Source organism: Podarcis liolepis, assembly GCF_965112155.1.
Source record: "Podarcis liolepis genome assembly, chromosome: 3".
Taxonomy (NCBI): Eukaryota; Metazoa; Chordata; class Lepidosauria; order Squamata; family Lacertidae; genus Podarcis; species Podarcis liolepis.
The window spans coordinates 42932815-42947241 of record NC_139557.1 but is presented as its reverse complement, the minus strand read 5'-3'; the positions used below and the strand labels follow the sequence as shown (position 1 = coordinate 42947241).

At 41.8% G+C, this 14427-nt stretch overlaps 1 protein-coding gene and 1 long non-coding RNA gene across 3 annotated transcripts in view; one reads left to right on the top strand and one right to left on the bottom strand.

Annotated features, from left to right (window-relative positions):
- The window catches only part of UBE3D (ubiquitin protein ligase E3D), a 49603-nt gene that overhangs the window by 10777 nt on the left and 24399 nt on the right, over positions 1 to 14427 (top strand). For both annotated transcript variants that reach the window (XM_083497487.1, XM_083497486.1), the window contains exons 5-8: positions 2460 to 2529; positions 3673 to 3742; positions 5753 to 5861; positions 7330 to 7499. In XM_083497487.1, coding sequence (XP_083353613.1) covers positions 2460 to 2529; positions 3673 to 3742; positions 5753 to 5861; positions 7330 to 7499 — 419 coding nt within the window. The remainder of the gene's footprint in view (positions 1 to 2459; positions 2530 to 3672; positions 3743 to 5752; positions 5862 to 7329; positions 7500 to 14427) is intronic.
- LOC310704263 overlaps positions 7369 to 14427 on the bottom strand; it is a 59098-nt gene continuing 52039 nt past the window's right edge. Inside the window, exon 5 of the long non-coding RNA XR_014524680.1 lies at positions 7369 to 7475. This is a non-coding gene — a long non-coding RNA (uncharacterized lncRNA). The remainder of the gene's footprint in view (positions 7476 to 14427) is intronic.

The window sequence follows — 14427 nt, the reverse complement described above, 5'->3', positions numbered from 1 at the left end:
GCTTTTGAAGGCAGGCAGGGGGGAGCAAAGACTTTCGCCCCCCGCCCGCCTTCAGAAGAGGTCCAGGACCTCTTCTGAAGGCGGGCGGGGGGCGAAAGTCTTTGCTCCCCCCTGCCTGCCTTCCCGGGAGAGCGGAGAAAGGCAGCGCGTTTCTCCGCTGTCCCGGACGGCTTTTGAAGGCAGGCGGGGGGGGCAAAGACTTTTGCCCCCCGCCCGCCTTCAGAAGAGGTCCAGGACCTCTTCTGAAGGCGGGCGGGGGGCAAAAGTCTTTGTCCCCCCTGCCTGCCTTCCCAGGGGCTTTTACATCGCCCCGGACAGCGGAGAAGTCCTCCGCTGTCCCGGGCGATTTTAAAATGCCGCCCGCCAGACTGTCCCTGGACCTGGTCTGAAGGCGGTTTCCATAGGAACACATTAATTGATTTTCAATGCATTCCTATGGGAAACCGTGCATCGCAAGACAAAAAACTCGCAAGAAGAAAAAACTTGCGGAACGAATTAATTTCGTCTTGCGAGGCACCACTGTAAGTCTCATTGAATTCACTGGGGCTTACTTCCACCTTTGTAGGGTTAGTATTGCTGCCTTTAAGTGCTTTGAATATTTAAGGAAGGGCTATATAAATATTAGGACGTGGGTGGTGCTGTGCGTTAAACCACAGAGCCTAGGACTTGCAAATCAGAAGGTCGGCAGTTCGAATTCCTGTGATGGGGTGAGCTGCCATTGCTCGGTCCCTCCTGCTGCCAACCTAGCAGTTCGAAAGCACATCAAAGTGCAAGTAGATAAATAGGTACCGCTCCGGCGGGAAGGTAAACGGCGTTTCCATGCGCTGCTCTGGTTCGCCAGAAGCGGCTTAGTCATGCTGGCCACATGACCCGGAAGCTGTACACCGGCTCCCTCAGCCAATAATCCGAGATGAGCGCCACATCCCCATAGTCGGTCACGACTGGACCTAATGGTCAGGGGTCCCTTTACCTTTATATAAATATTGCTTCTCCTCCTTTTCTCATGTGTAAAGCTTCCTATGTTCCTGATCATTTTAAGTTACAGCATCAGTACTCTTTTAAGTCATGATAGCAAACCCCATGCAGAAGTCTTCAGACTTAAACAATGTGGGTGGAATTCAGCATCGCACTCTTCCAGACGTTTCTGTTGCTTAGAACATGGTGCTGATAAGGTGAAGGTTGCAAGTTCAGCCCTCGTATGAGACAGCTGCATATTTCTTCATTGCAGGCAATTGGACTAAATGATCTTTCGGGCCCCTTCCAACTCTACCATTCTTTGAAATTCTATGAAATCTGCACAAGAATTTCAGTGCCATATTGAACAATCCCCGTTTTCTCTCCCCGCCCCTGTGCATCGTTCTAGGGGTCCTCCTGACCTTCCTGTTCCAATTTGGGGGGGGGGTTGTGTGGGGGAAGGAGAGGGAGGAAAGTCCCAATATGCAAGTGGAAGTCCTCCCTCTGATGGATGGGCATTGGGTGAATCCCATCCTGAGAAATTATATCCCCATGTGCCATGCTTGCAATGTGTTTAACAGCTGATCCCTTTGGGGTGGTCTAGACCAGGCTTCCTCAACCTCGGCCCTCCAGATGTTTTGAGACTACAATTCCCATCATCCCGGACCACTGGTCCTTCTAGCTAGGGATCATGGGAGTTGTAGGCCAAAAACATCTGGAGCGCCGAGGTTGAGGAAGCCAGATCCTGACACAAATTTGTAACAGCTGGGACCAAGTGCAATAGTTTTCAAAAGGTTGACTGGAGTGATTAGTCTTTCTGGATTGGCAATAGTCTCCCTTAATGTGAATACGATAACTGAGGTTTGAAATCAAAATGAAGCCATTTGTTCTGGGATGCAAAATGCAATCAAAAGTTTGAGTGAAGTTGTTTCAGTAGACTTAACTTGGCCACTACAACAAGGTCCTGTGTCCAGAAGTCTTTGTATTTGTGGTCAGCCTCAGGTGGAAGACATCACTCATTATCTCTTAGCCTGCCCCTTATATAGAGACCCAAGAGACAGCTTTCTGAAACCTTTGTTCACACAAGCAAGCAGGTGCACCAGGCAGAAACAGTTCCATTTCTTTTGAGTGACAATAATAGCTTCTCAAAACACAGAGTGACCCTCTGTTCGCTGACTGCAAAATAAATCAGGATAAAAGAGTTCGATAAAATCTCTATAAATTGTTGTGGTGATTCAGAGGTGAAATCAAGCTGGGTTTGTTGGTGTGTCTGGTAACTTCTTTCTCTTACATCATGGATGATGGCTTATATTATGGGTGTATGTTCTGTATTATTAATACTATTGCCATATGTTTGTCATGGCCATTGGCTAGAACAGTAAACCTATGAAGTTAATAAACTTAACCCTTTGCTTTGATTGTGGCATAACATTTTAAAAATTCAAGTGTGTGTTTTTGTGTGTCAGTCTCTCTCAGTCTGTAAATGTTGCTTCTTTGCCCTACAGAATTCAAAGGCAAATAGAAGAGTAATTTGCAGACGCTGCAAGACATTGTTGGGAGAGGTTCACTCCTCAGGTACGGAGTACGTGAACAAAGGATCCCTGGGCTGTTTCAATCACTTGCAGCTTGAGGATGTTTTTGTGTGCTGCACCAGTTATAAAAACACTGTGTGACATCCAGTGATGGCCACCCATTTGTACAATAGAAATCTTGGGCTGTGGCACGACACTACTAGTTTTCTCTTCTCCCTGCCCTGCCCAAATCTGCTCTGCAGGGTCCTCCAACACTCTGGAGCAGTTTTTGGGGGGTAAGCAGAGTTTTCAGGAGGATGAGCAAAGAGGAGAAGCCCAGTTGCGTGTACAGATAAGTTCGGTTAGATATCACCATTATTCATAGAGGTTTGCACGCCAGTGTTTGGGAGAGGTTTTTTAATAATATCAATCTACTATTGGGCTCCAGTAATCCCATTTAATGTCCTGTGTGGAAATGAAATTAATTATTTCAAAATGAACTCCAGTTTAATGTAATTTTTTGGTAACTTATTTGTTCATTTGTGGCTTAGTTAAACATTTAAAATAAAATAAAAATAGAAAAGCAAGCAAAGGTAAAGCACTAGAGGCCTACAGACCCTTTAATGGTTGAGAATCACATGGAGCATGAGGTGGTTCAGGGCTTGTATAAAAAATAATCTACAAAAATTCAAATGGCTGCTGGTGTCTGCAGCAGCTGCTGGCTTGGGAGGATATATGAAACTTAAGACCTTTTCAAATATATAACATGCTACTATTTTTAAATATGCTTTAATAACTGTTTTGATTTCTTCTCTTCTTTGTTTTTTGTTGTTGAAAATTAGAGAGTTTGGATGTGAATATTTTAAATAACTTGAAATACTTAGGGGTAACAGTGGTTTATCAGTCAGGCTTGTCATGTGTTGTTTTTAGTCAGCTCTACTCCAGCAGTCTGACATGAAATTTTAGTGGGCAAAGCTTGATCCAGATCTATGGACAGACTCAAAATGGTTGCAATTTTTTGAGCAAGAGGGCAGTTTACATCTGAAGCCCCCTTCCCATTTGAATACACTCCCTCTCCTTGTAGTATATGTGTGGTTTATGTATTAGTTATTTGTCCCACGCCTGTGACTCAGTAAGGCTTCAGCTCTGAGATTAATTCTGCATTTGGTAAATATAGTACAGATACTTATATTATTTTTACTTTCAGGTGCCACAAAATACTATTTCACTGAAGTGTTTGTTCAGCCATCTGAAGAAGGTTTTGACATGGTACCAAGGTGTGAAAGAATTCTGCATTTTTAAACTTTTCAACAGTTCTGCCTTTGTTTCATTTTTTCCTGTACATTTCATGAAATATAACATACATTTAATGGTATTTGAAACCGTGTTAATTAAGTGCATTCCTTGCTTTTTCTGTTCTTTCTCCTGCTAAGAAGTGTTAATTAGACTGTGGCATTAGGAAATGGAATTCTTGAAGTCAAAAATCATCTGGCTGATTAAGGGGTGCCAGTTTCTATGGTACTCTGTAGCCATCAAACATCACAAACTTTTTAAAAGGTGCTTATATTTCTTCCCAGTAGAAGGAAATGTGCATTCTTCTTCCTTTACCGAAAGTCCATTCCAGAAGCCTGAACTGTATCTAATCATGTATGGATAATCTATTCAGGGGGCAAAGGAGAAGAGAATATTTTTTATCCTCCCCTCTGCTTGCCCAGACAGATGTGATATGTGGTATTAGACACATTATGGCTTGGGTTGTTTGTGTGCTACTCAAGCTCTTAGATTGGACTTCAGCTGTTGAATGCACTCTTTTGGCACATGTGTTTCCTCTCCATGTATCTTCCTTATAGATGATGTTCAGGTCACGCACTAATCTACTGTATTCTCTTGGCTTATCATCCTGCTACACCAGGTGTGGAGACCTTTAGCCTTCCAGATGTTGCTTAACTGCAATTCCCATTAGCAAGCATGGCTAATGGCCAATAATAGTTGGAGTTGGAGTTCAGCAACATCTGAAGGGCCAAAGGGGTTTTCCCACACCTGTTCTACACTATTCATTATAAGGCATAGTGCAAAGCCAGATTCACAATGTTACCGAAACAGTTAATACTTGCATTTGCCCCCCTGACTGCTTTCCCTAGTATTCCTACTGGTTACCCTGCCCTTGAAAACCACTATTATCATCCTTGCAATGCCCTTGTAACATTCCAGTTTATGATGTGCTTACAACAGTATTAATAATCCCCAGCCTGAGCATTGGTTTGCTGTTGTAGCAAGTTTTAGGGTTAATCAGTGGCAAATTATGCAAACTTAAAAGTTGCTGTAATTAATTTCTGCCATGAAACATATAATTGCCAATTACAAGCTGATACTTGACCATCTTTTTCTAACCTGCACAGCAATCAGTTTCAATTAGAGCTTTCTTCCTTTTTTTAATTGGAGGGATGGCTTTTAAATAAAACATTTTTGAACAAATTTCATCAGCTGTACCTGTGCTGCAACTACCATAAAGTGCTGCAACTACCTTGCATTGTGATGATGATTATATGGATTAGTTTCTCTCTTTATGGAGGTGGAAGATTTTTCAGCACATGTTGTGTATGCACTATGCCAGGAGTCAGAAATTTAGAGATAGGAGAGAATAAGGATATGCTGAAGAGACAATAGACATTTGTGTTTATATGTTAGTCCTGAAAAGGGCCATAAGCTCTTTTGGACAGGGTTGAGGTCTGGCATGTACATACAGTCAGGCTCACATTATAAGATGCTGGGGATTATTTTCATTAAATGCAATCCCTTTGCCTTGAACCTTCTGAGATGCAGTACTGTATTAGATCAGGTGTGACATTTTATTGTATAGTGGGGGTGGGGAATCATTGCTAAGGAAGAAGGTACAGAAATCTGGTTGATTACTACATGTAAAGAACTCCAAACTGCTTTTGTTTCTGTATTGCAGAATAGTTAACGGGCCAGTTTTACCTCAACAAGGCATCTTGAACAGGACACTGTTTTATTCCTGCCCTTTGCATTCTTCATGCTTTGATGATACTTCCATGTCCTTTTTTTTTACTACTCTTGCTGTTTCTGCTGTCCAAAGCCCTACTAAATATTTTTGTGTGATTGGGGCTGAAAGGTATCTCTTCCATAGGTAACAATGGCACTGGAAAATGCAAATGTCTAATTTTTCAACAAGCCTTGCCCTGATTTCTCTCTCTCTTTTTACGTACTCATTTGCTTTTCATGCAATGGCAGTCATGATTAAGCTATCTTTGCTTTTCAAAAAACAGGTCTCCCTTTATACAAAGTGTTGTTGCCCAGTGCCTTGAAGAGCTTTCTTTTGCTAGAAGCACATTTAGGTTCAGCATACAAGGAACTGATGGGACAACCTACATCTTGGTAAGTTGCAGACCTGTTAACATTTTCATACTGTGATATCCTACGACTTGGCTCCAAATCTTTCCATGCTGTTTAGCTTGCTCACCCTTGCTAAGCAGGCGTTGTTAATTCTTCTAACAGTTAACAGTGCAGTCTGATGCACAGTCTACTCAGAAGTAAATCTGAGGGACAGTTAATCCCAGTTAACTGTCCATAAGATTGCACTCAAAGGCTGCAACCCTATGCCTGCTTACCTGAGAGTAAGTCCCATTGAACTGAATGGGATTTACTTCTGGGCAGACTGCATTCAATGCCACTGTTCCTCTTTAAGGGGCGAGTAGATATGTAGGGTTGAATTGTAGTTGCATTCCTACAGAAATTCCAAAATGCAATTGAAATTATTGGCACAATTGTATTGTGTAAGGGAAGTCAGGACTTCATCACCATTTGCCATGGAATGTCCATTGTTATAGCACTTCCAAAATTTGTCATCTATAGTAAATGAACAGGATTTGCATGGGCAGTGCCCTAGATTTGGGATCTAGGGCTGCAGCCATAGGGTCCAACTACTTTGGTGATGAGAAGCTGTCTATAAACAAATAATAAACTATAAATACACATACCTGAAGTAAATTCCATTTAACTTTGTAGGACTTACCTCTAGGTACACATGAATCATAATCATGGGAATGCTGGATTTGAAGTTTCATTGCCCTTTAACTCCATGTTTATAAGTGTGCTTCTGTCTGTGTATGCAAAAAAGTTAACCAGTCAGTGAAATGAACATAGCAAGAGGGCAGCCCGATTGTTCAAGGAGTCCTGGAGCAACTTGGCAGGGGGTTGGACTCGATGGCCCTTGTGGTCTCTTCCAACTCTATGATTCTATGATTAACTTTCCTATGAGGAAAGCTTACAGTGTTTGGGACTTCTTAATTAAGAAAGGTGAGTAGGTGGGGGCAGGGTGGGGCCAGGCACGAGAAAACTCTGTAAGATTATACATGGTGTGGAGAAAGTAGTTAGAGAGAAGTTTTGCTCAATCATAGTACTAGAACCTGGGGTTATCCAGTGAAGCTGAATGTTAGAAGATTCAGAACAGACATTAAGAAGCAGTTCTTCACACAGCGTGTTCTTGAAACTATGGAATTTGCTGCCACTAGATGTAGCAATGACCATTAACATGGATGGCTTTAAACTGGGATTAGACAAATTTGTGGAGGACAAGACTATGAATGGCTGCTGGTCATGATGCCACTGAATGCCAGTTGACAGGCAGCATGAGTGGGAAGAATGCTGTTGTGTTCATGCTCTTCTTGTGGGCTCCCTGTAGGCATACGGGTGGCCACCATGAGAACAGGACCTGCCCTAGCTGGGCTTTCGTCTGACCCAGCTGGGCTGCTCTTATGTTCTTAAATGGACTGGACCCCCACCCCACCCCTTTCTTTTAAAAAAACAAAGCCCACCACCTGTAGGTTTCTCTCTTGATTCACAGATGTGGCTACTAAATTCTGACACACTTCTGGTGGAATCTTCAGGAACACCGGCCTGCAGTAATATTTTTGCAGTGTTTGAACATCATATGTCGCCTGATTTGAGGCCGTTAAAGATTCAGAAGGCTATCAAAGTCCTTTACCATCCCTGTGTGAAAAGCAGAAATAAGGAGTAAGTACCTGCTTACTTCTATTAAATGTGGCGTCTATTAAAACACCGTAGCAGGTTATTATTTTATTGCCATTGTTCAAATCACCAGTGTTTTTATTTAAGCCAGTGAATTCTAATACAGAAAGGTTTTATTTCACCTATTTGAAATGGGGTGAAGCAAAGTCACCATAATGTTTGACTACAAAACAAGATATTGCTCTATTTTATATAATACAGTGTGGGTATAATTGCGGTATGAGGATATCTGTCTATATTCTGCTGATGGCTTTAACTGATGATAGAGCAGAATTTAATTGTTTTAGTACTTGCCCTGTTAAGGAATATGGGCTTCTTTAGTGTGCTTACTTTTTCATCTGTTGGCTTCCTGATCCTGGCTTTTATTTTGCAATATATAAGCAGTATGAGGTTATAAAACATCTGTTCACTCCCCCCCAAATGCCTTAAGGTTATGTGAGGGCTAGCTTTACCCCTTGCCACCATTATTTTAATATTCTTTTGGGAGCCACTCAGAGTGGCTGGGGAGGCCCAGCCAGATGAGCGGGTTGTAAGTAGTAAATTATCATCATCATCATTATTCACACAGCCATGTTCTCTAAAGCTCCATGCATTTAGCTGGCACATGAACATTTTTTCTGATAAGGGCGATTCCTTCCATATATTCTCAATGTAAAAGAAACATAGTTTCTCTTTGAAGTTATAGTCATTCACCTTTTATTAACTCCACATGTTTTAATGATTCCAAATGTATTTTCTTCAGCAAGGAATTTTGTACAGGTGGGACAACTTCATTTTTCATGAATAATTCCCATAAATGGAAGCGGAGTTCTTAGACTTAAAAGTAGCCAGGGAGAATAAAGGTGGGAATGACTTTATGCACATATGTACTGATATTTATGTCTAAGGGTAAAGAAATCTTGTTTGCTTAAACAGTGTTTTAGTGAGTAGTGTGTAATGTACAATGTACATTTGTAATGTGTTTGGTGAGGGAAGTCTTCTGTCTGGTCAGATGAAAGTTGGTTTAACCTTCACTTAGGGACCTTAACTGACAGCTGAAGAGGGGTTGGAGATAGAACTCTCTGTGTGCAAATGAAGGATAGAAAGTATTCGAACCACAGTTCATGGCTCGGTTGGTAGAGCATGAGGCTCTTAATCTCAGGGTTATGGGTTTGAGCCCTACATTGGGCAGAAGGTTCCTGCATTGCTGGAGTTAGACTAGACGACCCTCGTGATCCCTTCCAACTCTACAGTTCTATGATTCTATATTCTGATTGGTGGCTGCAGGTTTAGAATTCTTAGTTAGACTGTGTGATTGGCCGGGATTGGACTAGAGGGGCCAGAAGAAGTGTATATATGATCAGGTGCTGGTCAACAGTAACTAGCTATTGGTTAGCCAGCCCTTGCTGGTCAGAGGGAGATGAGGGAAGAACCTGCCTACAGCAGTAAGGGAGAACTGGGGGGAGCCAGTTTAGAAAGCAAAGCTTTGGTATCCTGTAGGAGAGCCAAAGGAAGAGGACAAGGCAGCAAAAACAGACCTGCATTTCAATAGGTCAGTAGGGTTGAAGCAGAGCTAATTCTTCTTTTTGGTAAAGAACCAATTTACATGCTAATGCTTTTGTAGCTTTTGAAGCAGCAGATGCAATGGGGTGCCTTTAAATTTGTAGGACTGTTGGTTGACAGGGTTTTCTTTTATAAACACACCACCTGCACTCCATACCCTGGATTAAGTACTTTCTAGTTCATTTGTTTGCTCTTTTAAAACTTTAAGGGACATTTTAAAAGAAGCTTGTGCAGAATATGCGGTGCTGAATGGCTTTCTTTCTTCATAATTTTAAACAGATGGGCAAGTCTCTTGATGCACAGACCACATAATAGCAAGGGCATTTTTGTCTCCTCTGAGAGACTGAATGAGGACATAAGGCAGGAGGCTACTGTGGTGTAACTAGCATGGGGTTAGACTAGAGTGATGAGGTTCAATATGGGAAAGGTAAAGGTAAAGGGACCCCTGAACATTAGAGCCAGTCGCAGACGACTCTGGGGTTGCGACGCTCATCTCGCTTTATTGGCCGAGGGAGCCGGCGTAAAGCTTCCGGGTCATGTGGCAGCATGACCAAGCTGCTTCTGACAAAACCAGAGCAGCGCACGGAAACGGTGTTTACCTTCCCGCTGGAGCAGTACCTATTTATCTACTTGCACTTGACGTGCTTTCAAACTGCTAGGTGGGCAGGAGCAGGGACCAAGCAACGGGAGCTCACCCCGTCGCGGGGATTCGAACCGCGACCTTCTGATCCGCAAACCCTAGGCTCTGTGGTTTAACCCACAGCACCACCCGCTGTATTCGTATTCAACTCGTATTCAAATCCTGACTTAGTCATTGAAGCTCAGCAAGTGGTCTTGGACATTCACACTCTCTCAGGTTATCCTACATTACAAGTCTAAAATAAACTCCATTTCACGAGCTCTTTTTGGGAAAGACAGGATACAAACATCATCAATATTTTTTCCAGCTTGTTTGGATAGGGCTGAAGGCAAAAACTGTGATACAAAGAAACTGAGACAAACCACTTCTTTGTTTTTTGAGTGCCTTTACTCGAGATACATTTAATCACTTGCTTTGGGCTTCACTCCCTTCTAAAATAGAATCTTAAGTCCTCCGGTATAGAAGCTGGTGAACTGAATCATCAGTTTGTTCTTGATTGGTTTTTGTGTGTGTGTGACCTTTAAGTTTTTTGCTGTTAAAAGCAAGAAACCCAAATTGAAACCCTGAATGCTTAATCATTTTAAGGAAGGTTTAGCTTTAAAACCATTAAAAATTTTATTTTCAGTCATACAGAGTACACTTGAGCATGGTAGCATATAAAGCTACATTCTCGTTCCTCTTTCTTTGTCGGCTGTATTTTGGTAGAGCTCAGTTGCAGTATAATAGGTTAGCTATCTATTGTACTCCCTATCCATATCCAACTGAGGACATCTGAGCAACACCAGAATATTGCTCCGAGCTATGCAAAAATCAAAACAAAAAAGCAGTATGAGGTAAAGTTTGGTCCCACCACAACAATTTATTTTCTCTCATGCAGCAGGCTCTTTGGATCTCGGCCCAGTACTTCTGGGTAATTTACATTTGCTCTCAGTCCTTAGCTTCTGCCTCATAGAAGTGTTTACTTGGCTGTTGAAGCTGCTTTTGGGTAGCTTGGGGACTTCTGTGGATTATCTTTATCCGTAATAGTCTTGGAGCACAATCTTTAGCACCTGCTCTCAGAAGTAAACTCCATTTGAAGTTGTTTGGACTTAACATCCAAAGAGTGTGTTTAGAATCATGGGCAGGTTGGGCCAAGAGACTCATGTTCACATGCATATTATTATGAGTTTGCTCTTGTGTTCCTTTCACTGATACCCACAGATATAGATTATAAACACACGTCATCAATGTTCAGCACACTCATCAATGTGTATTTGCTTTAGACTCAAGGCTGCTCATGGAACTGTCTTAGGAGCAAAGCTGCCTCACTTCTTAAACTTGTATCAGTCCCTTATACCCTGTTCTTCCCCCAAAGAGCTCGGAATAGCTGACATATAGTTGCCAGGCAATTCTGCACTGAGGTTGTTCTTTGGCTTAGAGTTGATTGGCTTTAGAAGTAGAACTACAGCATGTGCCTTCAGATCATTCTCTGACGGGGTTGTTGCTTTTATTAAGTGACACCATTTCCCCTTTCTTTGTGCTTTTCTTTCCCTCATAATTATCTTGGCCAATGAAGAATCATGTAGTGAAGATAACAATGTTAAGACACTAGCTTGAGTTTCCTCAACTTGGTACCCTTTGGATTTTGTTGTACCACAACACGTTATCCCTGACCATCATCCATGTGGCTTGGGAGGTGGGAATTGGGAATCAAAAATCTGGATAGTACCAGGTTCGGGGAAGGCTGTACTAGTTAATCAATTACACCTGGGATCACTTAAATGAATTAATCTGGTTTAGGTGATGTGATATAGTCCCTTTAAGATTAGCTTGTGGGTTGCATGGGAATTTGTTTGAATCCCTGGAATAAGTCTAAACACAGATGCCTCTCATTAAGACCTCAAGGCAAGTGTTGAATGGTAATTAAAGACACATACTTATTTCATTGGGCGGAAGGGGTGAACGCACATAGTCAGTGTTCCCTTAAAACCTGGGCTGCAGTGAGCATAACAAGCTCTCAGCATGGATGGTCAGCGACTGTTTGGACCTTAGAAGATACTGTATTTTTCTGTGTATAACATGCCCCCTATTTTGGGGGACTCAAAATTAAGAAAATGGGGGGAGATTGCCCCCATGTATAAGACTCCCCCCCTTTTAACATTTTTTTTAAGTAAAAAAAACCCTTGTCTTATACACAGAAAAGTACAGTATTTTGCTTTGTTGCTCAGCCTGCTTTTTACCAAGTTTTATTTTAATAAAGTTTCTTGTATGTTTTTATGGAAATTGGTCTCTTGAGTTTCTAAACCTTCGATCTTGAATACATATTCAAAGTGGGTCATTCATTACAGGTGAGTACAGGGGTTCCCGAATTATGTCAGCCAATCAGGGAGGTTGTTTGGGCCCATGCTTACTAGACAGGCAAACATTTGTTGTTCTTTTAGCAGTGATCCATTAAAAGATTTCTGAAAGTGGTGACATAATAAACCACTTCTTACTGGCTCAGCCCTAGTTTGGATAGCATTGGTTGCTTTGACTCATTTTGTACTTTAACTAGCAACCACTCTTTTGTGTCCACCTTATGGAGGTACACAAATGAAACCAGCTATGGGAAACATGTGACCTTCCAGATGTTGCTGGACTACAGTACCCATAATCCCTCGCCATCATTCTACCCTTAACATCTGGAGGGCCACATGTTGTGCACCAATGGTTTATACACTGCAAGTATACGGAAAGAAAGATCTGTTTAATAATGGGTATTCTGTAGCTGCATAATGAAGGAAGTGGGGCCTGGCCATCAAACTTGTCTCTTTCACTGCACAGCTATTTGCCCATAATGAAGCTGCTTCCAGAGACCCATTTTCTGCAGTACTGTGTACCATAAAACTCAATGACAAATCTTACATTTATTGCCCCTTATTATTGAGATACCTTATTAAGAAGGGAGTGTGGGCTTTTTGTTGTTCTTGGTGTTTGTATATCTCCCCGCAGTTAGTAATCACTTTCTGTAATTTGAAATATTATTGTGGATTTCATATATCAAGCTCTTAATCCATTGAAAGACATAACTGATCTCCTGAAACATTATGTACTCAAAAGACAGAATTAGATGCTCTAATTAGAGTTCTGATTCTCGTGTCCCCCACCCCCCAATCCCCTTTTTATATTGTCAAGAAGTTCGTTTGCACCATTAGTAGAAATTGCAAGACAAGACATCTCTTGGGTAATGGTGGGATAATAAATCCCTTAGTAATGTAGCTGTCAGAATATTTGTTTTAAAAAAAATCATTTTAATTTTCATTTCAAATGCTAAGCTAACAAGGAAAGACTTGGGAAATAATGATTGTCTTCTAGTGGACAAGAGTACTGTCAAAATACACAAGGACAAGTGAAAGTTAAGTTGGTTTTCTGGAGTTTTGTACATGGCAGACAAGTTCCCTCACCACAGCTGAAAGCTAGTTTTTGATGCAAGCTTTGTGCCTGTTTGATTAATGTGGGATGGGAGGGGGCGCTGCTTGGACAGGGCATTTTAGGCTATGATTTTCTTGGATTATACCATGTCAGGCTATTGCAGAGGTGTGAGAAGTGTTTCCCTCCCCCCCCCCCCATTCTGAGAACCGTTTTTTCTTATATGGAACCTTTGGGAACTAGAAGTGGTGGGTGGTACCAAAGGTGGAAAAACTGGGCAGAACAACAAAGGGGACTCTTGTTTTTGTACATTGGACTGTATTTTAGCTGCACAGAAGTTGCCCCACTCCAAATTAAAGGCCCTTAAAAGTCTAAAGTAATAGGACAGGCTTTGCCTGGTCCTTTTAAAGATGCTAATGGAGAGAACTCCATTATAGAGGACTATATTGTGGAAAGTGCCCCACAATTTTGATGTCATGCCTGGAAAAACCCCTCTGTCTCTCTTTTTTGAATCTCTAAAGATGGGGGCATCTGGAGAAGGGTTCATGGTGAAGATCTTAATTGATAGCAGGTGAGAGAAGGCAGCATTTCTCCCTTCAGAAGCCCTAGTCTCAGGCCATATAGCTTTGAAACCCAAACCATCAACTTGAACTGAACGGCGGAATGAACTGGTAGTTAGCAAAGATACCAGCATAATATGATTGGGGTGCTCAGTTGCAATTAGCGACATGACTTCTGCATTTTGAACCAGCTGCAGCGTCCAGATTCTGCTCAACAGCAGCCCCACGTACAACACATCGCAGTAATCTGCCTAGGCTGAAATCTCTTGAGGTGCTAGTTTTTTACATGCAAGGAGAGGAGTATGTGTGAATATTAAAGCATGTGCTCTCCCTTCCCACAACTCAAAGTAGTTCAGTCCATAACAGCTAAACCACTGAAATATAAACTGGCCCTTTGGCATTTTGTTACCCAAGGGCAATGGGCTGAATGTTGCAGGATGGGAGAAGTTTATACCCTCCATATTAGAAAACTCTGTTGAGGTTTTATTTGCCTCAGAGATGAGAGAAATGTGATTGCGATTTACATAAGTAAAACGGCTAAGCTCCCTGATAGTCGGACATTGCCTTTGTAATTTTGTTTACTTAAAAATGAGATTATTATGTCTGAAAATAATGTGTCATTAGCCACAGCCTGCAATGATTTATCATAATTGGCTGCTTTACATCCATTTGAAATAGCTAGGCACATGAATTTTCCCTAAGGCTACATTAGTCAGCGTGAGCTCAAACTGCTAGGTTGACATTTTTTCCTCTCCAAACTCATATGTGAGTGTAAAAATTTTAT